The sequence below is a fragment of the Thalassophryne amazonica genome, chromosome 17, assembly GCF_902500255.1.
Source record: "Thalassophryne amazonica chromosome 17, fThaAma1.1, whole genome shotgun sequence".
Taxonomy (NCBI): domain Eukaryota; kingdom Metazoa; phylum Chordata; class Actinopteri; order Batrachoidiformes; family Batrachoididae; genus Thalassophryne; species Thalassophryne amazonica.
Genome location: NC_047119.1, coordinates 76,739,444 through 76,767,086, shown reverse-complemented (window position 1 = coordinate 76,767,086; position 27,643 = coordinate 76,739,444). Strand labels below are relative to the sequence as shown.

The following is a 27,643-nucleotide window of genomic DNA, read 5'->3' as shown; positions in this document are numbered from 1 at the left end:
ATCTGGTAATGTCACTTTGATTAATGTCAAGTTGTCATAATAAGAACATCCCAAACAATGTCTGCTGTTGGCCAAATTTGTACCGTGAAACAGTTATATCGTATATATCGCCCACCCCTAGGGACAAGTCCTTTTTTCCAGGCAGTTGGGATGTCACCCAGATGGAAGCATGAGGAGAACAGTGTCTCCACCCACCTGGAATGGTTGAGCCGTAACACCACTGATGTATCACGGGTCCCTGCTCACGTACCGTCTTAGCAGGAGAAAGGGCTCCGTGTGGTAGACTCGTGTTTCAGGACTGTAGATGTCGCAGAAGTTTCTGATTAAAGTCCTGCAGCGTTACCTTTTGGGAAGTTGGAGATGGGTTTTGGGATTCAGACGTGTGTTAACGGAGACCCTACATGTTGCTTTGTGTTCCAGCACTGGGAGTTTGCCCCCAACAGCGTTCACTATTTGCTAAGTCTGTGGCAGCGCCTGGCAGCATCTGTGCCCTATGTTAAAGCAACAGAGCCCCATCTGTTGGAGACCTACACGCCGGAGGTCACCAAGGCCTACATCACGTCACGACTGGAGTCGGTTCACGTCATCCTCAGGTAACAGCTGCTGCACATGAGCTCTCTCGAAAGGCTTTTCACTGCTCATTTAAGAAACTTCAAGTTTCTGGTCAGAAAAACTAAAAACACTTGGAGCAGTCATTGAATTTATTTATTTAGCTTCAAGTCACAATGTAAGCGGCCCCAAGGTATGTCACACGGGTAACGTTTGACCCTGCCAACCCCCCTGAGCTGCAAGCACACAAGCGAGAGTGGGAAGGAAAAAAAAACTCCCTCAGGTGTCATTTGAGGAAGAACCCTCAAGCAGATCAGACTGAGTGGTGGCCGCCACTGCTTAGAACAAGGTTGGAACTTTGCGGGAGTTTTGTGACATCAGTGTGAAAAATTATTGTGGAATAAATCAAGGCCCTATAAGAAGTGATTTGGTTTTCCTTGTAGGACAAAATGGTGTAGTTTCAGAAAATGTGTTACCAGAACCCTTATTTGACTTTTTGCATGATTTTAGCCAAAAATATATGAAAAATTACCAAATTTGGATGACAAAAATATTTTGAACACCCACAGTAATCCTATTGTAGCTTGTAAATTAGTGATAAACTTGCTATTAATCTTAGAATAAGAGCTTAGAGTTTTTCTGTCATGTTGACAGTTTAGTTTTTTTTCTTTTTAACATTTCTGAGTGGGATTGCAGTCTTTAAAAAAAAACCAACAAAAAAAATAATAAAACCCCTAAATTGTCTTGTTTGAACAAGAGCTAAATCTGGACTGATTTGATTGTCAACTCAGAATAAAATTTATTGCAAAGTAAGTTCTCACATACAGGGAATTTGATCTGGTGTCAATGGTGCATAAACAATAATAAAAAGAAAAGGAAAAAATAATTCTGTAAGAAGTAACAGGAAGAGGTATGAAAGAAAATCTGCTCTTTTAATGATGAAACCCTGGATGAAAAACTTTCTGAATCAGTTTTTCACACTTTCCTGTTTCACTGAAGCTGTGTGGTGAAGATGATCGTTGATTAAAATTGCTTCGCTGCTTCTTTTACAGCGTGTCGCATCCGCTGTTCACACTTTTTCCTCTCTCTCCCTCTCTGGGTATGCAGGCAGAAGGAGCTATTTTTATTGGAAGACTTTGACAGAGTTTTTTTTTTTTTCACCATGAGACGCTGTGCTCTCAGACTCAGAGAGAGAGAGAGAGCGAGCAGAAATCAGTCACCCAGAACAAACATGTTACACACACTAAATCTCAGCAGGAACTAACACAATAACAGACAGGCTGCTATTACATAGTTGCCGGCAGCTAACCCTTTACTTCACTAATGGAACCAGAATTTAGATATGAGTCTGAGTCTACCTTCAGTTCAATTGCTATTCAATTTATTTTCATTTATATTGCGCCAAATCACAACAAAGTTGCCTCAAGGCACGTCACACAGTAAGTTCTTACCAACCCCCAGAGCAAGAACACAGTGCTAAGAAAAAACTCCCTCCGAGGAAGAAACCTTAAGCAGACCAGACTTTGAACAGTTAGAAGATTTATACAAAGTTTTACAAAGCTGAAGAAACCGAAAACAGGAAATCAACATGCAGTTGTTGGAATGACCACACAAGCGTTTAAGCCACACGCAGGGAGTCATCCAGCGCCTGTTGAAACACACAAAAAAAGACCCCACTGGCCCAAACAACAACCATATAATATGCCTTCTATGATCAACGTACAAATTATATCAGACTCATCTTCAGTTGCATGTCAGCAACATAGACAGTCAACTTAGACCAGACCAAGCAGGTTTCAGGCCTCTCCTCTCCTAGTGTGGAGAAACCCCCCACAAACACCAACCCACCAAGGAGTAACTTTGGATTGAGCTCTCACCTACGGTGAACACACAAAAAAAACATTCACAAAGCACTCGCCAATTTAAGATCACCTGACCTCCCCCTCTGCTACTCCACAGCAGAGTACTGTGCTCCTGCGTGGCACTGATCAGCCCACGCCCACAGGGTAGATGCTGAAGCGAATAAGGCCTGGAGAATCATCACAGGCACCCTCCGACCCACACGCTGGCATAGCTCCTCCAGAAATACGAAGGGAAGCACCAGCAAGAGCTGAAAAGGCCAAACAACACACAAACACCAGACACTCCTTGCAAAAGTCCAGCCACCACCAGGTGGGACCAAAGTAAACGCCTACAGGACAAATACCTGGAAAGCCAAATATGAACCAATCACTACAATGCAAGACCCCAATGAAAAACTAGCCCAAGGAAATAAGCAGGAAATAAGTAGGAGAGAGTGGTGCCCACTGAGCAGGACACATGCTGGATTATGTAAAACAGGGAAAAATATGGTGGGGCCTGCAGATGAGTAGTAGCTGCAGTTGTGGGGAACCCCAACAAGACCTTCCTGTCAGGATTCTGGCAACAGCATTTTGAACCAGTTGGAGACCCCTAATGCTGGACTGCAGTAAACCAGAAAATTGAACATTGCAGTAGTCAATCTAGAAGAGACAAACACATGAATCAGGGTCTCGGCATCAGCCATAGACAGGATGGGACAAATCTTCACTATATTTTGGAGGTAGAAGAAAGCAGTCCTCGTAATATCTCTAATGTGGAGGTCAAAGGACAACGTAGGATCAAAAATGACCCCAAGGTTCCTCACTTTGTCATTGTGATTTATTACACAAAAGCCTAGGCTGAGCGTTAACTGGTCAAATTGATGCCGATGTCTCACTGTACCAAGAACCATGATTTCAGTCTTATCAGAGTTTAAAAATAGGAAGCTTCTAGACATCCAGCTTCTCACTGATGCAAGACAATCTTCTAAGGATTTCATGTGGAAGAGATAACCACGAGATTGATATGTATCTGTGGTGAAAATTTTGTCAAAATCCATTTAGTTGACTTCCTGTTATGTCATGGCCAAGGACGGTGTGTAAACTTTCAAGCTCCGACAGACCTTTTAAAAGTTGCCTCTTTTAAAAGTTTTATGATAAATGAATACCAGACTACGTGAAAGGACAACCTAACAAACATGTCGACCCAAAAAACGTCCAAGAAAGATGTTAAATTGACCAAAGTTGAAGATGGAAAGTCCGGGCCTAAACGCTAACGATAGCCGAAGCTACCTCACCGATAGCCAATGGAGAAATGAACAACATGGCTAACACTGATGGTAACAAGAACGACGATGTGCTGACGGAGTTACGAAAACTTTGACAAGAAAAGATGCCAAAATGGGTGTAATGTGGTTGTACTTTCTGCTTCATGTCAAAAGTCTGTCAAAAGAACCATTTGGAGACCCCTAATGCTAGACTGCGGTAAACCAGAAAATAGACCATTGCAGTAGTCCAATCTAGAAGAGATAAATGCATGGATCAGGGTCTCAGCATCAGCCATAGACAGGATGGGACGAATCTTCGCTATATTTCGCAGGCGGAAGAAAGCAATCCCAGTAATATTTCCAATGTGGAGGCCAAAGGACAACGAAGGATCAAAAATAACCCCAAGGTTCCTCACTTTGTTAGTGTGATGTATGACACGCAAGCCGAAGCTGAGATTTAACTGGTCAAATTGATGCAGATGTCTCACTGGACCAAGAACCATCATTTCAGTCTTATTAGAGTTTAAAAGTAGGAAGTTTCTAGACATCCAACTTCTCACTGCTGCAAGGCAGTCTTCTAAGAATTTTATGTGAACGAGATTACCAGCAGTTATTGGCATGTTTAACAGAGTATCATCTGCATAGCAGTGAAAGGTAATCCCAAAACGCCGCAATATGTGCCCAGTGGTTGCTATATAAAGGGAGAAAAGCAGGGGGCCTAAGACAGACCCCTGTGGAACCCCAAATTTCATGTCACTAAGGTTAGAGGTAGTGTTACTGTACAAAACACAGTGAGAACGACTGGTCAAGTATGACGTCAGCCATGCAAGGACACTCCCAGTAATCCCAAAATGATTTTCTAGCCTATCAAGTAGAATATGATGATCCACTGTATCAAATGCAGCACTGAGATCTAACAGCAGCAGAACCATAGTGGTGTCCGAATCCATTGTAAGCAGAAGATCATTTACCACTTTAGTGAGAGCCGTCTCTGTGGGATGATATTTTCTAAAAGCAGACTGCAGTGGCTCAAAGAGATTATTCTCAGTAAGATAGTCTACGAGCTGCCGTGAAACCACTTTTTCCAGAATTTTAGAGCAAAATGATAGATTTGATATCGGCCGATAGTTTTTCAATACACTAGGGTCAAGATTAGGTTTCTTAAGTAATGGTTTAATCACTGCAGATTTGAAACATTTAGGAACAAATCCAGAGGTTAAAGAAAGATTAATAATTTCCAGCACAGTCAGCCCAAGAGTGGACCACAGGTCCTTAAACAGTTTTGTTGGTATAGAATCAAATAAACAAGTTGTGCTTTTTGTTGACATTACGAGTTTTGTCAGCATGCCGAGTGAGATACTATCAAATTTTGTAAATCTAGGTAATACCTCAGTAATGGCGCCCACATCAGTAGCAGGGTGTAGTGGCTGGGTTAAGGCATGCCAGGATATGTTTAACCTGATGTCTCCTATTTTCTTCCCAAAGTAATCCAGGAAATCTTGTGCTGGTGGTGGTTGTCCATGTATAAGTGGTGCCACCGTGTCAAACATGAACTTTGAGTTATGCGTGTTTTTGTTGATCAAATCAGAGTAATAGGTCCACTTTGTAGCCAATAATGCATGCTTATAGTCTAAGATAGCATCACGACACGCAAGGTGAAATACTTCTAATTTTGAACGACGCCATTTCTGACCTCTTGCTTTATGCTTGAGGTCACGCAGATAATCATTGTACCAAGGTGACTGTGATTTGGGGGAGTGCGGATTTAACACAGGTGGTGCAATCATGTCGAGTGTAGTTTTGAGCACTGACTGGGTATTTGTCAGATGTGAAGCTAAGACATCAGGCAGTCTAGCTTCAAGTTCAGTCTTAGTTGAGGAGTTGATGCATCGCCGTAATGATATATAAGGTTGTTGTTCTGCTAAACATGGCAGTGAAACTGTAAACTTAATAAGTGAGTGATCAGAGACCACTGATGTAAGAGGCATGATGTCAATATTTGTGACAGTAATACCACGTGCGAGAACCAGATCCAGGGTATTTCCATTAATGTGCGTCAAATCCTGAATGCATTGCCGAATTCCTAATGCATCCACAATTTCCATAAATGATTTGCAGAGGGGATCAGAAGGCTTATTTATATGAATGTTAAAGTCACCAATGATCAGAATGTTATCTGCACTAGTTGACAAGTTAGAGATGAACACACCAAATTCATTTAAGAATTCAGAATATTGGCCAGGAGGCCTATATACAGTGACAACGTAATACGACTGATTTTTATTCTTCTGACCTTGGCAGTGTGTAATATCCTGAGCAGAGCGGAGAATCAGATGCTCAAACAAGTGATATTTGTAACCCCTTTACAGCTAATAAGCTAAACCTAGATTTATAAATAAGAGCAACACTCCCGCCTTGCTTCGCATCACGAGGGACGTGACTAAATGTATATGCTGGTGGGCAGGCCTCATTTAAGGGGAGGACAGCTGTAGGTTTAAGCCCGGTTTCACATTGCCCAATCATATCAATCAATCAATCAATCAATTTTTTTTTTTATATATATATAGCGCCAAATCACAACAAACAGTTGCCCCAAGGTGCTTTATATTGAAAGGCAAGGCCATACAATAATTATGTAAAACCCCAACGGTCAAAACGACCCCCTGTGAGCAAGCACTTGGCTACAGTGGGAAGGAAAAACTCCCTTTTAACAGGAAGAAATATCTAAGTGATGATCAATAATTAGATCATTGATCAACAGTGATTTTGAGGACAGTGATCTTATGTTAATGAGACCCAGTCTAAGGACCTCAGTGGGGATGACAGTTGAACTGTTGGGGTTTAGGGGTGGTTCCAGAGTAGCATATATAAGATGCCTAGAAGTAGGTTTGGGTTTGAGACATTCCACGGGCGTTGTAGGTAGCAGACACAAAATCTTTGCTATTGCTGGAACAACCACTGGGCCATCCTCAATTTCAACATCATCCAATATAGTAATGGTTATTAAGTTTGGAAAGCATATCCCTCTATGATTTTTATGGACACGACTACGGAAGCAGGCCACAGTCTCAACTTGTTGAAATTCCCTCCCTGGCAAATAAACTGCACTATCACCATAGTGGATTTTCTGCACTAAATTCCCCACTAAGCTAATGGATTCCACACCCACATTTGTCATAAGCCTTGCAGGGTCTCTAATCACCTGCTCCGTGGCCTGCTGTAGATTCCTAATGTTACCCTCCCCGTAGAGCTCTATCTATGTTCGCAGACAAGATGGCGGCACCTTCCCCAGTAGGGTGGAGGCCGTCTGGCATCAGCAAGCCACAACAGTCCCAGAACGAAGGCCAGTTATCAATAAAGCTAAAGCCTTGCTGTGTACAAAACTGCGCCAAACGTTATTGGGAAACACATTTGTGCAAGAAACAGGACGTGTTGTGTGGAAATGTGGCTAGATTTGTAGAAGCTCTAGTCACACAATGAAGGAGCTACTCTGTTTGTTTTTGTCCAACAAAAGTACTTTTTCCCTTTAGCAAAATGAGTTCCCTTTCAGCTGATTTTCGCCAAGTTCATCAAGTTCTTCAAGTTCTTCAACCTGTTCAACCAGTCCATGCTCTCCCCACCCTCTCCCTCACTGCAGACATCTCTCCTTCTACCCTTAGCACACCTCCCACCAAACATCACAGCAGCAGCCCCTCCACCTCAACATAACCTCCTCCATCCATCACTGTAGACCAGGTCAGAGGACAGCTGAGGAAGCTTCATCCCAGGAAAGCTGGAGGCCCAGACAAGGTGTGTCCTCATCTACTGAAGACCTGCGCCACTGAACTGGGAGAACTGAGACAACGTATCTTCAACCTCAGCCTGCAGCTAGGGAGATTTTTCACCCTCTAGAAGATTTCATTCATTATTCCAGTTCCTAAGAAGAACTGTTCCAATGAGCTGAATGACTTCCGACCAGTGGCACTCACCTCACACCTGATGAAGACATTGGACACCACGTCTGACACTGTGATCAGCAGCACTGGAGCACCCCAGGGCACGGTGCTGGTCCCTCTTCTCTTCACCCTGTACATTCTGACATCTGCTACAACTCTGAGCTGTGTCACATCCCAGAAGTTCGCAGATGACACAGCCATTGTTGGATGTGTTAGGGATGACAGAGAGGAGGAGCACAGGAGCCTAGTGAAGGACTTTGCTGCCTAGTGCCACACAAACCATCTACAGCTCAACACCTCAAAGACAAAGGAGCTGGTCATTGACTTTGGGAAGTCCAGAACAAGACCACGACCAGTTCTGATGGAGGGAGCTGAGGTGGAGGCTGTGGATTCCTACAAGTACCTCAGGCCATGGCTGGACAGCAAACTGGACTGGACAAACCCACACCAACCACCTGTACAGGAAGGGACAGAGCAGGCTGGACTTCCTGAGGGGGCTGCGGTCGTTTAACATCTGCAGGAAACTCCTGTGGATGTTCTACCAGGGCAGCACATCCAAGAAGGACACATCCAGGTGGGTCAAACTGCTCAGGCAAGCTGGCTCTGTGGTTGGCATGAAGCTGGACTCTCTGGTGACGATGGCAGAGAAGAGAACACAACAAACTGCTGGACATTATGGACGATGGCAGTCAGCCTCTGCACACCGACATCAGCAACCAGAGGAGCCTCTTCAGCCACAGACTGCTGCTTCCCAAGTGCAGGACCAACAGACTGAGAACCTCCTTTGTCCCTCAGACCATCAGAATGTACAACTCCTCACTGAGGGGGAGGAGGAGTAACAGGAAGACAGAGGATGGGAAGGAGAGCAACAGTAGGAGCCAGTAAACCAGTATTGATCAGTTTGTCTGGTATTTATATTGTGTATTTATATTTCCAAACTCTTTCTTTTTTCACTTTGATGCTCTGTGTGCTTCTTACCCTGTGTGCTGCTATGTAATGCTGGTGGAACCTCAATTTTCCAGAGGGAGTCTTCCCAAGGGATCAATACAGTTCAGTCTAATCTACTTGTGTGTTCTGAACTGTGAGGGGAGTTCAGATCTTTTCTGCTGCCTGGATGCTTGTTTGCCGTTTTGAGTGTGTGAGACAGTGGGACACAGAGGACACGCAGCACTTCTGGACCGAACATGGAGACAATTGGCTTCAAGTGCTGACAGTCAGTGATGGTCTGGATGTTCCTGTTTTCACTGAGAGGCTGACGGGGAAATGATGGATTTTTTTTTTTTTTTTTTATCTTAACGAGCAGGAATCACAGACGGCAATAAATGGATTATTTAACTGCAGAGTTGCTTGGATTTCAGCACGTAGGCGGAGTTTTTTTTAACTCTTCGGTGAGACCCAGAGTTTTCTCTTTTAATACAAACACTGCAAAATGTTTCAGTGAAATAAATTGTCTGCGTGGTTAACTTGCTATGCATGCCACGTCACTTTGTCTTGTTTTTTGGCTGCATAGTCAGACAGAAAGTTGGTTAAACGCACACTCGAAATTAAATGATTTTTTTTTTGTTAAACTTTATTAAACACCCACTGAAAATAAATGGATTCCGTGACCCATAGCATATTGCAAAAAGCAATGAGTTTTCACAATGTTTTTCTTGTCATTGGTTTATCCTGTGCTGTTATTGTGAAAGACTCTTGTGCAAGAAACGGGAAGTGTTCTGTGACAATGCAGCTAGCTTTGTACAGACAGCAACAGATGGATTGTTTAATTGCACAGTCGCCTGGATTTACACATGTACAAACTTCTGTAAGCGTCCATGAATGAAAACTGACCGTGCACATCACCTCTTTTTTTAAAATTTTATTTAATATATTTTTTTGCTGTGCAAACGCCCGCCCCCACTTCAAACAGAATTTTGCAGGGAACGCCCAGGTCGCTCAGACGGGGGATAAACCCTTACCCTAACCACCACAGGGCAGAGGTCATACTCAGCCGGTTACAGACAGCTGTGGGCTGATTGGATGCCAACGTGCACCATCGGGTTTACAGACCCCTGTAGTCCAAACTGCACCACATCATCCTTCAGTGCTCAGTCCAGGGCCCACCCGCTAACCTACCCATCTGTCAGTCCAAGCCAAACCTCAGCACTGTAAGGTACTGATACTGCTGATGCTATAATTCACTGGCTGGTTTCTAGTACAATGGCCAGTGAGAGTTTTAGATCTACAAACATGGAACTGTAGCACCTTGTGGTACTGGGTCCTACGCTGGGGTGAATTATTGAAGTTTTTCTGCTGTGTTTGCTGTCCAGGGATGGCTTAGAAGACCCTCTCGATGATGCTGGCTTGGTCCAGCAGCAGTTGGACCAGTTGTCCACCATTGGCCGGTGTGAGTACGAGAAGACTTGTGCACTGCTCGTCCAGCTCTTTGATCAGTCAGCCCAGACCTACCAGGAGCTGCTGCAGTCCACCAATTCCAGCGCGGCAGACGTCACTGTGCAGGAGGGTAAGTGCTTCTGTTGAAGTTCACTTTTAGAGCCTTGTATATTTGGATGGAGGGTATTTTTCTCGTGAGTAATTCATGACTTCTAGTTTGACCTAGAGCCACATGGTGGCCAAGTGGTAAATGCACTTGTTTCAAAATGGGTTCCTGGTTCAAGACGAGTAACGTGGAGTTGTCCCGAATGCTCTCCAGCGGAAAACGTGAACCAAATACATATTGAATGAATGAATGAATGAATGAATGAATGAATGAATGAAAACTGTTTATTTCGAACATTTGATACAACAACAATTACAAGATAGATCAGTAAAGACAACAACAAAAAAGTTCCTACTGTGTACCCAACATGTCCGAAAAGGACATGTGAATTGTGAATAATAATAGACATTGTGAATAATTGGATCCACTGTGGTGACCTTGAGCAAAAAGGGACATGCTGGAAGAGCTTTTTTTATTTTATACTTCTGGTGTGATACCTCATGAAGTTGGGTCCATACGTATTTGGACGATTACTGTTCTCCTCCTTCAGATCTTTACTTCACCAGGTTTAACAAAAACATCACTTTAATCACTCAGGAATTCTGGCCATTTATAGGAACAGTCGCCCATTTAAGGGTTACTGTTCATCCTCTGCAGTCAGTGAGTGCCTCACGTCTGGATCTCTTCAACTTGCTGGCTTTCCTCTGTGAGATGATTTTCCAGGTCTTCAGTTTAGCCTGCTTCAGTTGTTGCTGGTTTGGGGTCTTTCTGCCCTCAGCTCAGGTGACTTGGCCATTGTAGAATTTTAAATTTCTTTGCCTTGAGAAGCTCTTTGCCAGAATGTTTTGGCTCATTGTCCATCACCATCCAGTCAGTTTGATAACCGTGGCATCCCAGCAGATAGTTCAGCCCAACACTCTTCAGAACGGTCCAGTTCCACTGGCAGCTGTACATAAGACCGCCTCCACCACTTTGAGCAGATGATGGGAAATACTGCAGACCATGAACCATTCCTTCTCCACATTCTTCCATCATTCTGTTTTTCTTCAAGCAAAACTATTCTTCTGTGATCCAGTTCAGTTGTCCCTGTGGACTTCCAGACTTTTTGGTGTTGCTTGGCTTTCCAGTGAACTCCTTCTTTTAAGAATATACTGCACTGTTGCTGTGGGATTGGCTTTAGTTTTTTAAGGTGGATTATGACCTCCCCTACTTAAGATTGTCTCCTCCTTGGAGCTCCTATGTCATGTTCATCTGAAGATCTACCAAATGCAAAATCACCTCCAGATCTTTAATCTCTTTAATTTGTAAAATAACGAGTGAACTTCTTGTCAGCTAATTTTCCAATTACTTATGGCCTATAAAACGGAATAACTGTCTAAAAATGTCAACGGTGGTGACGGCATTGAGCTTGGGAGGTGATGGTCGAGTGGTTAAGGTGTTGATCAATCAATCAACAATCAACATTTATTTATAAAGCGCTTTACAGCACCGACTGGTGTCCAAAGTGCTTAACATTAAAAACACAAAACACATATAGAATAAAATTTTAAAACAACACATAAAAAAGAACATAAAAATAACAGAACATGTCACCTCCCCACTAAGTGTTAAAAGCCAGTTTAAATAAACAAGTCTTTAACTTAGATTTAAAAAGTACTAGGTCAGGAATAGTACGTAACTCAAGAGGTAGCTCATTCCACAGTCTGGGTTCAGCTACCGCAAAAGCATGATCACCCCAGTGTTTATATGTTGACCTAGGAACATCTAAGTAAAGCTGGCCAGATGCCCTTAATGTCCTACTGTAGGTGCGCAAAGTTAAAATTTCAGACAAGTAGGGAGGTGCAAGGCCATAAATAGCTTTAAAAACAAACATTAAAATTTTTTTTTTTTGCTTGAGCTGCTGTCCCCACGACCCGACTTCGGATAAAGCGGAAGAAAATGGATGGATGGATGGATGGAACTCTAAAACAAACTGGAAGCCAGTGGAGTGAGTACAGGACGGGCGTAATATGCTCACGTCTAAAAGTGTTTGTCAAAAGACGAGCAGCAGCATTCTGCACCAACTGGAGACGTGCAAGAGATGACTGATTAATGCCCGAATAAAGTGCATTACAATAATCAAGTCTGGAGCTGATGAAAGCATGATTGGCGTCTCAAGATCACGTCTACTGAGAAAGTGCTTTATTTTAGCCAAAAGGCGAAGTTGGAAAAAACTAGCTTTGACAACAGAATTTATCTGTTGATCGAACCTCAAACAGCTGTCAAATATCACTCCCAAATTCTTGACAGCTGGTTTTACATAGTTAGCCAAAGCACCAAAATTTGGTGTTACCACATTTGGTATGCCAGTGCGCTCAAACACCATGATCTCAGTTTTACCATCATTCAGGTAAAGGAAGTTTTGGGACAGCCACTGCTTTACATCACGAATACAATTAAATAATGATGACAAAGCATCACTCCCATTAGTCCTCACAGGCAGATAGATTTGCAGATCATCTGCATAACAATGAAAGGACAGGTTGTGCTGGGTTATAATTGACCCCAATGGCAGAATGTACAAAGAAAATAGAATTGGCCCAAGGACAGATCCCTGCAGCACTCCACAGCACAGAGGAGCAGTTGATGAGGAGAGGTCCCCAATCATGACAGAAAAGCTCCTTTCAGCCAAATATGAGCTAAACCACTTAAGTGCAGTACCATGAATGCCAATAAAATGTTCCAACCGGGAAACAAGTACTGTGTGATCCACAGTATCAAAGGCTGCTGTGAGGTCCAACAGAGCCAGCACAGCAGGATTCCCTGCATCCACAGACAAAGTGATGTCATTATGAACTTTTAAAAGTGCTGACTCAGTGCTGTGTCGTGATCTAAACCCAGATTGGAATTTTTCAAGGATGAGATTGTCTTCTAAAAATGATTGTAACTGTAAAAAGACAACCTTTTCTAAAACCTTAGACAGAAATGGCAGATGAGACACAGGTCTAAAATTAGATAAAACTGATGAGTCCAGGTGAGGTTTTTTAAGAAGAGGTCGAACCACAGCATGTTTAAAAGCAGCTGGAACAGACCCTGATCTAAGACAAGCATTGATAAAAGTTAGGAGACCCGCCCCAACAGTATTAAAAACCTCCTTCAGCACCTTAGCTGGAACAACATCTAAAGGACAACTTGTAGACTTTATGTGTTTTACAACATCAGCGAGAGATGCAAAAGAAATGGGCTCAAACTGTTCGAGCACAGCAGAATGTGCACGAGGAGCAGACAACTCAACATTACAGCTCTGATCAGCGTTCTGTCTGACTGATGAAACCTTATCAATAAAAAACTGAAGAAACTCCTCACAGGTTGTGGTTGTAGCGTCCATCAAAACAGAGGTGTGTGGATTTACAACTGAGTTTATAGTCTGAAATAACACACTGGGACGATGACAACTGCTGAAATAATATGGGACAGATATTGTGCTTTTGCCTTCTTCACAGCCTTCTGATAGTCAGTCAGACTGTCCCTCAGAAAACCCAGAGACACCTGTAGTTTGAGTTTGACACCAGTAGTTGAGCTTGAGACCAGAAGATCCTCGGTCAAATCCAGCCTGACTGGAAAATCACTAAGGGCCCTTAGTTGCTTCCGGTGTGTAGTGAGCACCTTGTATGGCAGCACCCTCACATCGGGGTGAATGTGAGGCATTATTGTAAAGCGCTTTGAGCGTCTGATGCAGATGGAAAAGCGCTATATAAATTTTTCAGTGTGAGGATCCAGGTTGAAGAGTGATGCCACTTTGGACGATATACAGTCCACATCTATATTTTCTCCAAATGGAAAACAGAGAAAACTGACAACAGGCTCTTTGGATGCAAAATCAGTAAAGCCCCTGTCAAATTCGGACAAGACGCTCTGCACATGATCATCATAACGTGCACTCTCAGACTCCACCCACTCTGTATCCTGGTGCTTAAGTTCTGTGTCCATGTGTGGAAAGTTCTCCAGGTCACACTGTTGGCCCGAACTCCTGGCCCAAACAGAACACTGCAGTCTTGTTCACTACATTCATCACTCTTCATATTTATGGACCATGAATCATTGTGCTGCTTGCCACCTTTTCAATTCCTGGACTTTTTGGGCGAGCAGAGGGGATTTAGCCGGTGTAACAGTTTATCCCCCCCCCCCCCCCCCCCCGATAGCTCTCCGCTATCGTGGAAGCTATACTGTTACACCTGGTTAGCATTAGAAGTTAGCATCGTATTTCTTGTGAATTGTTTGAAATGCCGCTTCAAATTCCCTTTCTTCAGTAAAACCACATTTACATTGCAGATAAGACAGATAGATTTGCCATGTGAATAACTGTAAAAAATAATCAAGGATAAAAATGATAAAAATTATATTCATAATTATAAAAATTACAATTATTATAATTTTTCTTTTCCACCATAGAAGTAGAGCTCTTCTATGGTGGTGGGTCTGTATTGCGGGTCCATCTGCCAGGAGCAGCTGGACCCGCAATACAGACTCCCAGACTAGGGTTAGGTGTGGAGGAAATCATGGTCTTTATTCCAGGCTCAGGTTTGGTACACATGTGATCAGTCAGCGAGGCAGAGGTACAAGCAGGGTCAAGCTGAGATGCAGTCACAAACAAGCAGGGTTTAGAGGCACGAGCAAACACAGACATCCGGGATGAGGCAAGAGGCATAGTCGAGACAACAGAGCAGGGTTCGTAACACGGCAAGACAAAAATCAGGACTGTGAATGGGCGCTGGAAAGTGTAGGAAGACAACAATCTGGTGGCCTTAACGAGGTGCGTGAGGAATGACCTAGAAGGGGGCGTGGCTAGTGAACAAAGATTATACACAGGCAAGATTGTGAGGAGAGGAGTGCACAAGGTGGAGTGATGTAATAGACAAAGACACGTGAGCTGGTGCCAAGAGTGTGAGTGAACGAGAACACAAAGCAGACATGAACAAGGTGAGAGACAAAGACATGGGGCAGGTGCACTGATGTGAAGTGAGAACATGATCAGATGCGAGTGAGGGATGAAGACAAAATGGCAGGTGCAGGATGTGGAGTGAGACAAACAAATGGCCATGAGGAAAAAACTGAGGACAATAGAAACCGAGGGCAGAATAAAATACAACCATGAACAGGAACTTGAACAGGAGACATGAGAACTAAAAGAGAACTAAAAGATAATAACTGACGAATGACATAAGAATACAATAAAGATAACCAAGCAAAGACTAGATAATAAACAGAAAGCAAAACCTGATATTAAAGTACAGCAGAAAATGACAGAAATGAAAACAGCAAAAATAAACAGATGATAACTCAATGATCTATAATGTGAACACAAACCAGCTAAAGAAAACTAGAACTGAACTGAACCTATAGCCCAGGCGTGGCCACGTTCGGTCCTCGAGAGCCACTTTCCTGACACTCTTAGTTATCTCCCTGCTCCAACACACCTGAATCCAATGAAAGGCTCATTAAAGGTCTGCTAACGAGTCCTTCATTGGATTCAGGTGTGTTGGAGCAGGGAGACAACTAAGAGTGTCAGGAAGGTGGCTCTCGAGGACCGAACTTGGCCACCCCTGCTATAGCCAAAGAATAAAAGTAACAAAGACACAAAATGACAAAAGCAAAATAGAACAGAGAATAACCACATCATGAAAATAACAATTAATAAAACAAGGCTGGGGCAGAAGAAGATGAACCAAATAAAGAGGGAAAATACGGATTAAAGCCTGGAACCGGGCCGGGCATGACACCAGTAACACAGAAACAGACTTAGACCACACAACATACCAAAATAAATTAATCATGACAGAAAAACAATTAAAACAGAATACACATGCAAATATTTACAATTCAGAGTAACAATAATTGATAGATGATAATAAGTAGCCGACAGGTGGAGGAACCAAAAGAGTTTCATGATGGCAAAAGTACTGTAGTAATGTAATGCTACATGCAAAGTGCTTCAGTGCCTGGTTTTGCACATTACAGTACTAGGTTGTATTGCACGATGCCCAATATACTCATGTACACATGCACAAGTGTAAATATTGCACAGGGTGTCATACACAAGTCTATTGTGTAAAGACTACTAAACCGTTTAATAAAATACACAAGGATATTGTGTACATATAACTGAAAAAAGAAACTGGAGTGGTGCCTCCACAGTTGAATTGTGTTTTAGGCTCCAGATGGTTGCGTGTCTGATTTGCCAGTAACCAAACTTTCAATTGTCTTTTGAAGGTTCTGTAAGTGGTGCTCTCCCTGATTGTGACTGGGAGGTTGTTCCAAGCTTGTCCACCTTTAATGGGGAACACGTTCTGACCAAAGGTGGTCCTTCTGTGAGTCATCTCACAGTCACCTCTGGTGTCAGATCTTGTACCCTGTGAGTGATTTATGTGGATGAATTCTTTAACAGGAGTTGGTCCATATAAAGATTTATATATGAAGCAGGCATATTTGAATACCTTCAGATTTTCAAAGTCTAGAAACTTATGCTTTTCCAGAACCTTACAGTGATGATAAGAGTTAGATTGTCTATCATATATCTTAACTGCTCTGTTGTACAGCTGCTCTGTGGATTTTAATACCGAGGTGCCTGCAAAAGTCCAGTTAGTGAAACAGTAATCAATGTGAGAAAACCATGCAAAAGCGATACGTTTTGGCTGCATTAATTGTTAGAGACAGACATATATGTTTAAAATTTAGTAAATTAAAATTTACTGTGTTTTTGACTTTTTGATGTGTTTTTTTGAAGGACAAGTTTGAGTCCAAGATAATTAAATTGAGATACCAGCTCCAACTCCTCCCCATCAAAACACATTGGACCTTCTAATGTCAGTGGGACGTTTGCTAAACATCATACATAGTTTTTTTTTTTTTGGGGGGGGTGTTGTTGTTAAGAAAAGGGGATTTAAAACCATATACGGCGACACATTGTACTCTTCTTGTTAGATAAGATTCCAACCATCGTATTGATTCAGATGAGATGTTGAGATATGTAACTTTTTTCAGAAGTATTTCAATCTCAGTCTCAATTTATTTATAAAGCACTTTAAAATGCACCAACAACCAAAGCGCTGTACACAACAAAAACAGGCAAGTTAAAATAATTTAATAAATAAAAAGTTACAGTTAAAAGCAAAAAAAAAAAAAAAAAAACAGTGTCAAGCTGTGTTAAAAGCCAAAGAGAAAAAATGTGCTTTAAGAGACGATTTAAAAGCAGAGAGAGAATCAGCCTGCCTAATGTGCAAAGGAAGATCATTCCGCAGTCTCGGGGCAACGACTGAAAAAACTCGGTCACCTCTACGCTTCCTCTTTGACCTTGGGATAACCAACAGTGACAAATCAGCTGACCTGAGTGAGCGTGAAGGGGCATATAAATGGAGCAGGTCAGACAGATATAGGCCATGAAGACATTTAAAAACAAATAAAAGAATTTTAAAATCAATTCTAAAACGAACTGGGAGCTAATGAAGTGAGGCCAAAACCGGTGTAATGTGCTCGCACCTTCTAACATCAGCCAAAAGTCAAGCAGCAGCATTCGTATTTGGTGGTCTACTGAGTCGAATGTCTTTCTAAGGTCTAGAAACACAGCACCCACGTACAAGTTTTTATCCAGCATATACTTAACCTTTTCTAAAAACACACAGTTTGCTGACTCAGTGGAGTGATGGAGACGGAAATCAAACTGCATCAGATGAAGTCAATTAGGTCCTCTATTCAGATGTTCAATCAGTAATTTGGAGACCCATTTTTCAATTATTTTAGAAGAATGCCGATAGGCCGATAATTAACCACCGATGTCTTATCCCCAGGTTTAAAGATGGGCCTTACAGTGGCTAAGTCAGATGTATCCTTGGCCTTTGAACATTTCAAAGCAGAAATAATGTTCTTTACCTCTGGTTCAGTAATCTGCTCTAAAAACAGGATGATCATTTAAAATGGATCTTGGTAAAACATTAGAGGGGCAAAAAGCTTTGTTCTATCTTTCACACTGTTTAGGAAGTATTCATTAAACATTTGGGCCAATACTGTTGGGTCTTTAACCAGGATATCATTATTTCTCAGTTCAAGTACAGTGTGCCCCTGCTTGTTTTCTTTCCCTAGCAATTTGTTTAATAGTTGCCAAACTTTTCTGCCATTCCCTTTGGCCCCTTCAATGGTGTTTATAAAAAAAAAAAAAGAGTCTTCTTAACAGTTGTATTACCTTGTTACGAGTCTGAGTAAATCTCTGTCTGTCGACAGGCAGCCTGGACTTGAGACTTTGTTTAAGTAATGAGTCTCTTTTTTCATCAAAGTCCCACAGTTGGAGTCTAACCATGGGCAATGACATGTGTTATTTGCTCTCTTTTGCCTCCTTCTGCTCAAGGCAGATTTTATCTCAGAAATCCTATTAAGAAACATCCTGCAGTTATCCTCTGTATTTTTTGAGGAGAGGATTTCTTGCCAGTCTGTCTTTTTAATTTCATCCTCAAAACACTGTTTCATGTTTTTGTGACGTAATCACAGGGAGAGGAAACAATATTAGAAATGTACAGAGAGCGATTTTTGCTTAGTTTCCTAGAGAACATAATAAGGTTATGGTCTGAGAGACCAGTTAATATATTCTAAATTTTGTTTATTCTCTCTGTTTTGTTTGTAAATAAGATCAATTCTAGTTTGTGAAGTGTTAGACACTCTACTGGGTTTTTCAATAAGTTGTGTTAAATTGTGAAAACCCATAATTTGTTTGAGGTTCTTCCTATTTTGTTTGTCATCCCAATTTATGCTGAAGTCACCTACAGTTATTATCTCTTTATTAGAGTCGTGTGAGTTTAGCAGGAGTTTTAACTGGTCATAGAAGTCCACCTTAGCAGAAGGTGGGCGACGGAGGCATATCAGACAGAAGGACATTTCTTTAGAAAGAGTGATTTCAGTACCGACACATTCAAAATTAAATGTGTGAGACCAAGTAATCTTATTCTTACTCTTTACAAAAAGTAATACCCCTTCTCCTTTCCCCATTATCCTGTCTCTTCTGAAGACATTGTAACCTGGCATAGATACAAGGGCTTCAGGAGATGACTTTTTTAACCATGACTAAGATATAGCTAAACAGTCAAGGTTTAACTCAAGCAAGATGTTCTAGTTGTTCACGTTTGTTACAGAGACTTCTGATGTTTAAGTGTCCGCGCAGGAGTCCCTTAGGTTTACATTTGGGATCACAGACTGTCTTTGCTTGATTCATAGTTTGGAACAGTGTTTTACACTGGTACGTTTTTAAAATGGGATTTCTAAGTTTTACCTCGGGTTGGTTAGAAGATATCCCAGTCAGCGCCGATGGTACCTGCGGTCTCTGAGCTGCTAGGCTTGTCGCCGTGGGCGCGACCCTGCTGAGAACTGCAGATGCCGATTGCTTCCCAGCTGCTGGTGGTGTTACCGTTAGCTTCCCATCTAACGCTGATGTTGCCTCCGTCTGGCCCCTGGCCGACGCCGGTGGCGCCCCCACTTCCCTGCCGGAAGACCCTGGTGGTGCTAGCGGCCTTGGAGCTGCTGGGTTGGTTGCCGTAGGCGTGACCCTGCTGAGACCCGCAGATCCCTTTTGCCTCCCAGCTGCTGGTGCTGTCACCGTTAGCTTCCCAGCTAACGCTGATGGTGCCTCCGTCTGGCCCCGGGCCTATGCCGGTGGTGCCCCCACTACCCTGCCAGAAGACACTGGTGGTGCCAGCAGCCTCAGAGCTGCTGGGCTGGTCGCTGCGGGCACGACCCCGCCAAGTGCCGCTGTTACTGTTAGCCTCTCAGCTAGCGGTGGTGGTATCTCCGCTGGCCTCCCAGCTAGCGCTGATGATGCCTCTGTTAGCTTCCCGGCTAACGTTGGTGGTTTCTTTGTTGGTCTCCAAAGCGGCCGCTGAGCTGCTAGGCTAGTCGCCATTTGCGCGACCCCACTCAGGACTGCAGTTACCGTCTGCTTCCCCCCTGCTGGTGGGGAGACCACTAGCTTCCCCTCTGGCCCTGGTGGAGCCTCTGTTATCCTGCTGGGAAACGCTGGTGGTGCCAGCGGCCTCGGAGCTGCTGGACTGGTTGCTGCGGGCACGACCCCACTAAGGGCCGCGGCCACAGTTAGCCTCCCAGCTTGCACTGATGGTATCTCCGCCGGCCTTCTGGCTAGCGCTGATGATGCCTCTGTTAGCTTCCCAGATAGCATTGGTGGTCCGCTCAGGACTGCAGTCACCGTCTGCCCGCCGGGAAATGCTGGTAGCACCTGCGGCTGTGAGTGTGCTGGGCTGGTCACCGACTGGTCGATTCCGGCGAGGGCTGTAGTTGGTGCTAGCCACTTGGTTTGATCCACTATTTCAGGGAGGACCGGCGCTTGAAACACCGGAGGAGGAAGGTGGAGTAAGAGTAGTTTGCTTTGTCCAACTAACAGAACTGTTTGTTGGACACCTGCAGTTGAACAGCTGGTTTGCAGTGAGGTAAAAGCTGGCCCCGGGCATGGATGGATCTTTCCAGACAGAAGCAGGCACAGAGAGATTATTGTAAGAAAATCTTCTTTACCTTTCTGTGCAAGCGGCAGCAATGAGCGGCGTTCTCGAGTTCCGTGGATTACTGCCTGTCCAAAACCAAGGTGTTTCATTTCAGGCCGGTCAGCTAGAATGTACGGGTTGGGAAAGTTTTCCATTCATACGCTAGTGCTTTCTGAGTCAGAAAGGAGTGCAATCGTGTTAGAAAACCCAAAAGTATGGTAATCATAACAAATCCGCAAATTGTTCTTACTGACGTGCTCCACATACTGCTTGCCGTCATCTTGTCTCTCTCAGATCAGTTCTTGATGAGTTTTATGAGCAAGAACACTGTTGCCTGTTTCCTTGCTGTGGGGGTTAGTAAGGTTAGACCTTACTTGTGTGAAGCACTTGAGGCAACTTAGTTGTGATTTGGCGCCATATAAATGAAAATAAATTGAAATTGAAAATACATTAGCAACCACTAATTATTGCTGGATGTGTGCGGATAGACTTGGAATCATGAATTCTTCGATGACGTGTTGCTAACTGGCACGTTAAATAATGTGTGACGTGTCCTTTAAAAAGTCTCAGATCTTTGTTGCCCTCCACTGTAGGAATGCTACATACAAATCTCATCACAGAGAGCAGCGACACTAGTTTAAAGTGCTGAGCTTTCCCTATGGTGTCATTGTGGTGTTACCTGACTTGTCCTTACTTCCTGCACATAGAACAGTTAATTACCCAGGCTCCATCTTTGGTCGCAGGTGTCCGCTTTGTTCACCAGTATGTCCTCTCTCAGCTCACTGCCAGCTAATTTCTTGGAGATGCAATTGTGAGCTTCTTGAGCAGAGTAGACAAAGAAACAAACTCTGATACTATGTGTGTGAGACACACCTGGGGATGGGGGCAGGCACCTGTAAGCTCTTTTTCTTTTGGGCATTGTACACACTTCCTTTTTTTTCTTACCAAATGTCTGTATTGTTTGAAAATCTGTTGCTCAAATAAAATTGATGAATTGAAATGTACAACCCCAAGTCAGAAAAAAATTGGGGCGTATGATGTCGAGGCAACATTTCAAACTTTGGACCAAGCGGTCTGTGGGCATCTGTGGAAGGAAGATTCAGGAGATTGACTATCAAAATTAACAGGTTTATTATACAAAGCATACAAATGAACAGTGAGGGTCAGGGTTAGGTTAGGGTGTCTGAGCTTGTGTGTGTGTGTGTGTGTGTGTGTGTGTGTGTGTGTGTGTGTGTGTGTGTGTGTGTGTGTGTGTGTGTGTGTGTGTGTGTGTGTGTGTGTGTGTGTGTGTGTGTGTGTGTGTGTGTGTGTGTGAGTGTGATTCAGCACTCTAAGTGCTGATTCACACTGATTCAGTCATTCTGCACAAACTGCATGAACAGTCTCTGGATTAGGGACATTTCACAGTGATGAAGACAATGTCAAATAAACATGGCGTCACATGAAGACAATTATTTTGCTTTCACAATGGAAATTACAAATTATATTTACTTTTGACTTCTGTTTCACTGCAGGCCATTTGAATCAAAGATATTTCATGTTTCTTTGTGGTCCAGTTCATTTTGATTAATATGCATCGATTCCTGCATTTTCAGCCTGCAACGCTTTCCAAATACTTTTTGACGGTGAAGTTCAGTGCTCGTAATGAGGTACAAAAAGAAATGAGTTATTTCAAACAAGTGATGTTAAAAGGTATGCATGATTTGGTACAAAAGCAGTATCCACAAAAGGCCAAGTCTATAAGGAGCACCAACTGGCAGAGGAACTCCGGTTCGTCAGTGGTTGTGAGAAAGTTATTGAAATGTTGAAAACAATGTTCAAGGAAAGATTGGAAGGGGTTTGCATATTTGTATCTCTCAAGTGCAGAATTGAACTAAACAATTCAAGAAATCTGGAGGAAATTCAGTGTGTAAAGGGTGCAAAGCCTAACTGAACACCCGTGATCGCCAGTGCCTCAGACAGCACTGCATCAAGAATAATAATTCATCAATAGCTGATATAACCACCTGGGCAAGAGATTACTTTGAGAAACCTTTGTTGAACCCTACACTTAAACTGTTGGAGTGCAAAAAAGAAGCCTTATGTTAACCTTGTCCAGAAGTGGTGTCTGCTTCTCTAGGCTGGGACGCATCTGGGTTGGTCCATCAGTATTCAAGTTCTGTTTCGAAAGAAATGGACGCTGTGTGCTCCAGACCTAGCCAAAAAAAAAAAAAAGAACCATCCAGGCTGTTAACAGAAACAAGTCTAAAATCCAGGATCTGTCCTGGTCTGGGGTTGCGTTAGTGTCATTGTCAAAGGTCATTTGCACTCTGTGACAGCACCATTAATACAGAAAAGTACAGTGAGATTTTAGATCAGTATATGCTGCCTTCAAGATGATGTCTTTTGCAGGGATGTCCATGCATTTTTCAGCAAGAAGATGCAGAGAATTTATAAATAATGAATGCAATGATGACCCCATACTGTTGGAGACCTGAAGACATGTCTGCAGGAAGAATGAGACAAAATAACACGTGAGACACTTCATTACTTGGTGTCCTCAACATTAAAACATCTTTGTGAGAAGGAATGATGACATTCCAGAGTGGGAAATGCTTCAGCATACCAACTTTTTTGGAAAGTGTTTCCAGCCTTAAATGCAGGAATGCATGAATATGAACAAATGAAATGAAGCTGACCAGGAAATAACTGAAATATCTTGAGTTCATGCTGTCTGCAGTCAAAAAGAAGTTACGGTAAATGTAACAATCACAGTTCTTAGTTTTTGTTTGAATTTTCCACATGTCCCAACTAGGGGTGGACCGGTGTAACTGCTTCACAATATTAATTTAGCCGACGGTAGAGATTTAGACTCCACCGGCCAATCATCGTAATGCTTGTTGATGACATTGTATCTTCCTCAGTGACTCTGAACGACTGGAAAAGGCTGCACTCGGTGCTTCGGTCACAGGCTCCATCTGCACCTCGGCAGATTAAAACTTCTCTTTGTAACAGTGTAACATTATATATATTTTTTAGTGAATTTTATGGTCATATTTGGTGGCGTATTGGTGTTAAGCTGCAGTAAACCGCCTCATATTTCCTCATTCAGCTGAGCTCAGAGCTCCGTCTCAGCCAGGAGAGCGGAGAAAAACCTCACGCCTTCCGCTTTATCGGAAGGCGTGAGGTTTTTCTCAGCTAAATCCGCTTTATTGGGGGCGGGGGGGGGGGTGTCTGTGAGGGCTTTCTGGACAAAATGCCACCAAAGGCAGACAAACGAACACTGCCTCCTGCTGGTCAGAAGCAGCAATGACAAAATGAGTCATTCCAATACCAAAAATCACATCTAGTCAAGAGTCAGATGCTCAAAATTACATGATATCTGTTTTTATTTATTTATCAATTTAGCTTTGCTGAGGGACTATATAACCCATTCAGAAACACTTCCATTATCATTTTCTTTTTTGAAATTATCTTTTTATTTGGAGGCCAAAATATCCATCACAAACATTTTTACAGACTTAATCACTCAAGAACACAGAAACAGATGGCTTCAGAGAGTTCAAATGATTTGTCCATATTGCCCTCCTGATCATTAATTGGATCATTAATTATTCCAGTTATAAACAATATCCAAAGAGAACAGAACAGGGAAGCAACCCCCCCAAGACAATCAAAACACCACAAAATAGTAAGCGGGTAGATACATACGAAGCATTAATACTGCTAAATGGAATCAGATCTGATTGGTTTCACGTACTCCGTCCATTTGGTCCAGATCCTATAATTTTTTTCTTTTTCATCTGTGAGGGAAAATATCTTCTCCATGACATAAATCTCATAAACAATTTCAATCCACTCCTCAATGGTGGGCAGTTCTACTCTTAACCATTTCCTTGTGATGGATTTCTTACAGGCTGCCATTAGTGTAGCCAGCAGTCTTTTGTCTCTGATGTCGCTGATGTTTTAAACAGTAAATCACCCAAATACGTAATTTCACATTTAAATGGAATGTTCGGTGCAGCGTCTGCAGTGATGCAGTCGCTGTATCGGACCATCGTGAAGAGAGAGCTGAGTAGGGGGGCAAAGCTCTTGATTTACCGATCGATCTACGTTCCGATCCTCACCTATGGTCATGAGATTTGGCTCATGACCGAAAGAACGAGATCGTGAGTACAAGCGGCCGAGATAAGTTTCCTCCGCAGGGTGGCTGGACACTCCCTTAGAGATAGGGTGAGGAGCTCAGTCACTCGGGAGGAGCTCGGAGTCGAGCCGCTGCTCCTCCACGTCGAAAGGAGTCACTTGAGGTGGCTCGGGCATCTTTTCAGGATGCCCCCTGGACGCCTCGCTGGAGAGGTGTTCCGGGCACGTCCCATCGGGAGGAGGCCCCGGGGAAGACCCAGGACACACTGGAGAGACTACATCTCTCAGCTGGATTGGGAATGCCTCAGAGTTCCCCCAGAGGAGCTGGGGGAGGTGTGTGTGGATCGGGAGGTCTGGGCGGCTTTGCTTGAGCTGCTGCCCCCGCAACCTGACCTAGGATAAAGTGGAAGAAAATGGATGGATGGATGAATGGATGTTTACACCAAATACATTTTTAATATGTTTGTGGATCTCTTCCCAATAAGGCCTCATTATCAGCAGTCCCAAATAATATGGAAGTGTTTCGCTTCATTAGACACACAAAGTCTCCAACAACTGTCCCCACTGCCTTGGTGTTGTTTTTGTATGGGTGTGACAAAAATCTAGCAATATTTTTCCAGCAGAACTCCTGCTATGTGTTTGATCCAGTTGAGAGCCATTGTGAGATCGTCACCTTTGCTTCCTTTTTCCATTTAATTTCTATGTATTCTGTAGTCTCTTGTTTAGATAATTGTATGGCACTTGACTTACAACCCAAATCCAATGAAGTTGGGATGTTGTGTAAAATGTAAATAAAAACAGAATACAATGATTTGCAAATCCTCTTCAATCTATATTCAATTGAATGCATCACAAAGACAAGATATTTAATGTTCAAACTGATAAACTTTATTGTTTTTGTGCAAATATTTGCTCATTTTGAAATGGATGCCTGCAACACGTTTCAAAAAAGCTGGGACAGTGGTATGTTTACCACTGTGTTACATCACCTTTCCTTCTAACAACACTCAATAAGTGTTTGGGAACTGAGGACACTAATTGTGAGTGTCATGATTAGGTATAAAAGGGGCATCCCCAAAAGGCTTCATTGGCATTGGGGTTGTAATGATAAAAATACCTCTATGAACCTTGACTCACCTTTTCCTAACACCTATTTAAGATTTTTGTTGAAATAATTTCTTACTTACACAGGGTTCTCCCCAGACAATGGAACAATGGCGCCACACCATCATACTGCCATCTAGTGGCACTATAGTGTAGTGTTATCTCATGATGTTTTAGCGGTAGACTTGGTGGGACACTAACGGCAGTCAAACCCACTTTTACGGGAAATTTCACATAAATAACTTCAGCTTTTTATTTTATCCTGTTTACATCCAGATGACACAAACCATGACAAAACAAGCCTTACATGAAGCCAGATCTCTGCATTTTTTGTTTCGTCTTGGCGGGGACGCAGCGATCGCCGGGCCGTCTGGGGAGGAGGCACACCGGTGCCGAGCGTCTCGGAGGCAGGTGCACAGCCGACTCGATCAATGCTGTCTGCTGCTGGATCAATCAGATCAGAGGCTGAGAACGATACTGCAGCCTCTGTGACAGTGAACAGGGAGGCTTTTATGAAGAAAATGGCAGAACGGAATTCAAAATTCTTCAGGTACCGAGACACACTTTGAGATTGTGGTGCTGGATAGCTGCGTGCATTATTTCCATTCTTCTATGTTTTAAAGGACATGTCACACTGAAATCAGAACATTTCGAGTGTTTCCGACAGCGTTTTTTTTTTTAGAGGAAACCGCGCACTTGAATGCTGCTAACATTAAAAACGGAACCACAGATTAATTACAAATTTATATAAGTGTGATGTTGTGTTATGATGAGTTGTTTTTTTTTTTAAGTGATAACTGTTCATTTTGATGCATTCACAGTAAAAGGAGCTGCTTTCCACTGTGCAAAAACTTAGTGCGCGTGCACGTTGCACGCTACTCCATTACAGAACAGACTTCAGACAACTTTATTGATCCCTAAAAGAGCAATTACATTTAAACTCCAATTACCTCAGGCAAGATACAGCAACTAATCCACAATTATTACTTGTTTACCATAATAATGGCACACATCAAAATTAAAGACGACATATATACATTTGACATTGTTTATGTGCTCTAAACTTGATGCAGTCTGTCATCCGAATTGAGGCAAAGTGGGTGAAGGCCGTAGCAGGCGGGCCTGTGCCGCCCAGCTCGGGAGTTGAAGGCTACAGCAATAAAAACCAGTCTCACGTCAAGACAGACATTCAAAGTAAAATAAAAATAAACCCTACCAGCTCCACTGAGGGGGGGGGAAAAAAAACCTGAACAGTCATCCACTTGTGACATCCAAAGGAGTCCCCACGCACAGACTCCTTTGATGTCATGGAGAAGATATCAGCCGGTGTTGCGAAGCTCCTCCTAGAGAGAAAGTTCATTATCTCCTAAAAATAACGTATTCTGACTTTTTCCCCAATGTAAAAAAAATCGTGGAGACACCTCCCATGTGCATGCTCACGGCGGGACTAAAATAATGTCCAGCAACAAACACTCTGACTGTGAAAATATTAAGAGTTTTGGGGTGAAGTAAGTCGCATCCTGTCTCTCTATACGGCCTCTGTAAATCCGAACCTTCGCTTTCGAATGAAAGCTCACAAGCTTCGTTATTGGATGAAGCAGTGTTTGTTTCTTCACTGTGTCAGCCTGATGTTTCTGCTTTTACTAAAATGTACATCACACGCTGAGAAATGTTGACAAATGCAGAGTAATAAGATGTTTTCCAGACTATGCAGGGGAAAAGTGTAAAAAAGTCTGGAATCTCACACATTTTAAATTGTCTTTCTGTATATTATTTTTTCTTTCAAATAAGTTTATTGCACATTTGTTACATACAGTGTATCAACAAAACACAAACA

General features: G+C 42.8%; 1 protein-coding gene across 1 annotated transcript in view; it reads left to right on the top strand.

Moving 5' to 3' along the window:
- The first annotated feature begins 360 nt into the window (after positions 1-360).
- xpo7 (exportin 7) overlaps positions 361-27,643 on the top strand; it is a 227,008-nt gene continuing 199,725 nt past the window's right edge. Inside the window, 2 exon segments of the mRNA XM_034191850.1 lie at positions 361-593; positions 9,900-10,093. Of these exon segments, the coding sequence (XP_034047741.1) occupies positions 361-593; positions 9,900-10,093 (427 nt within the window).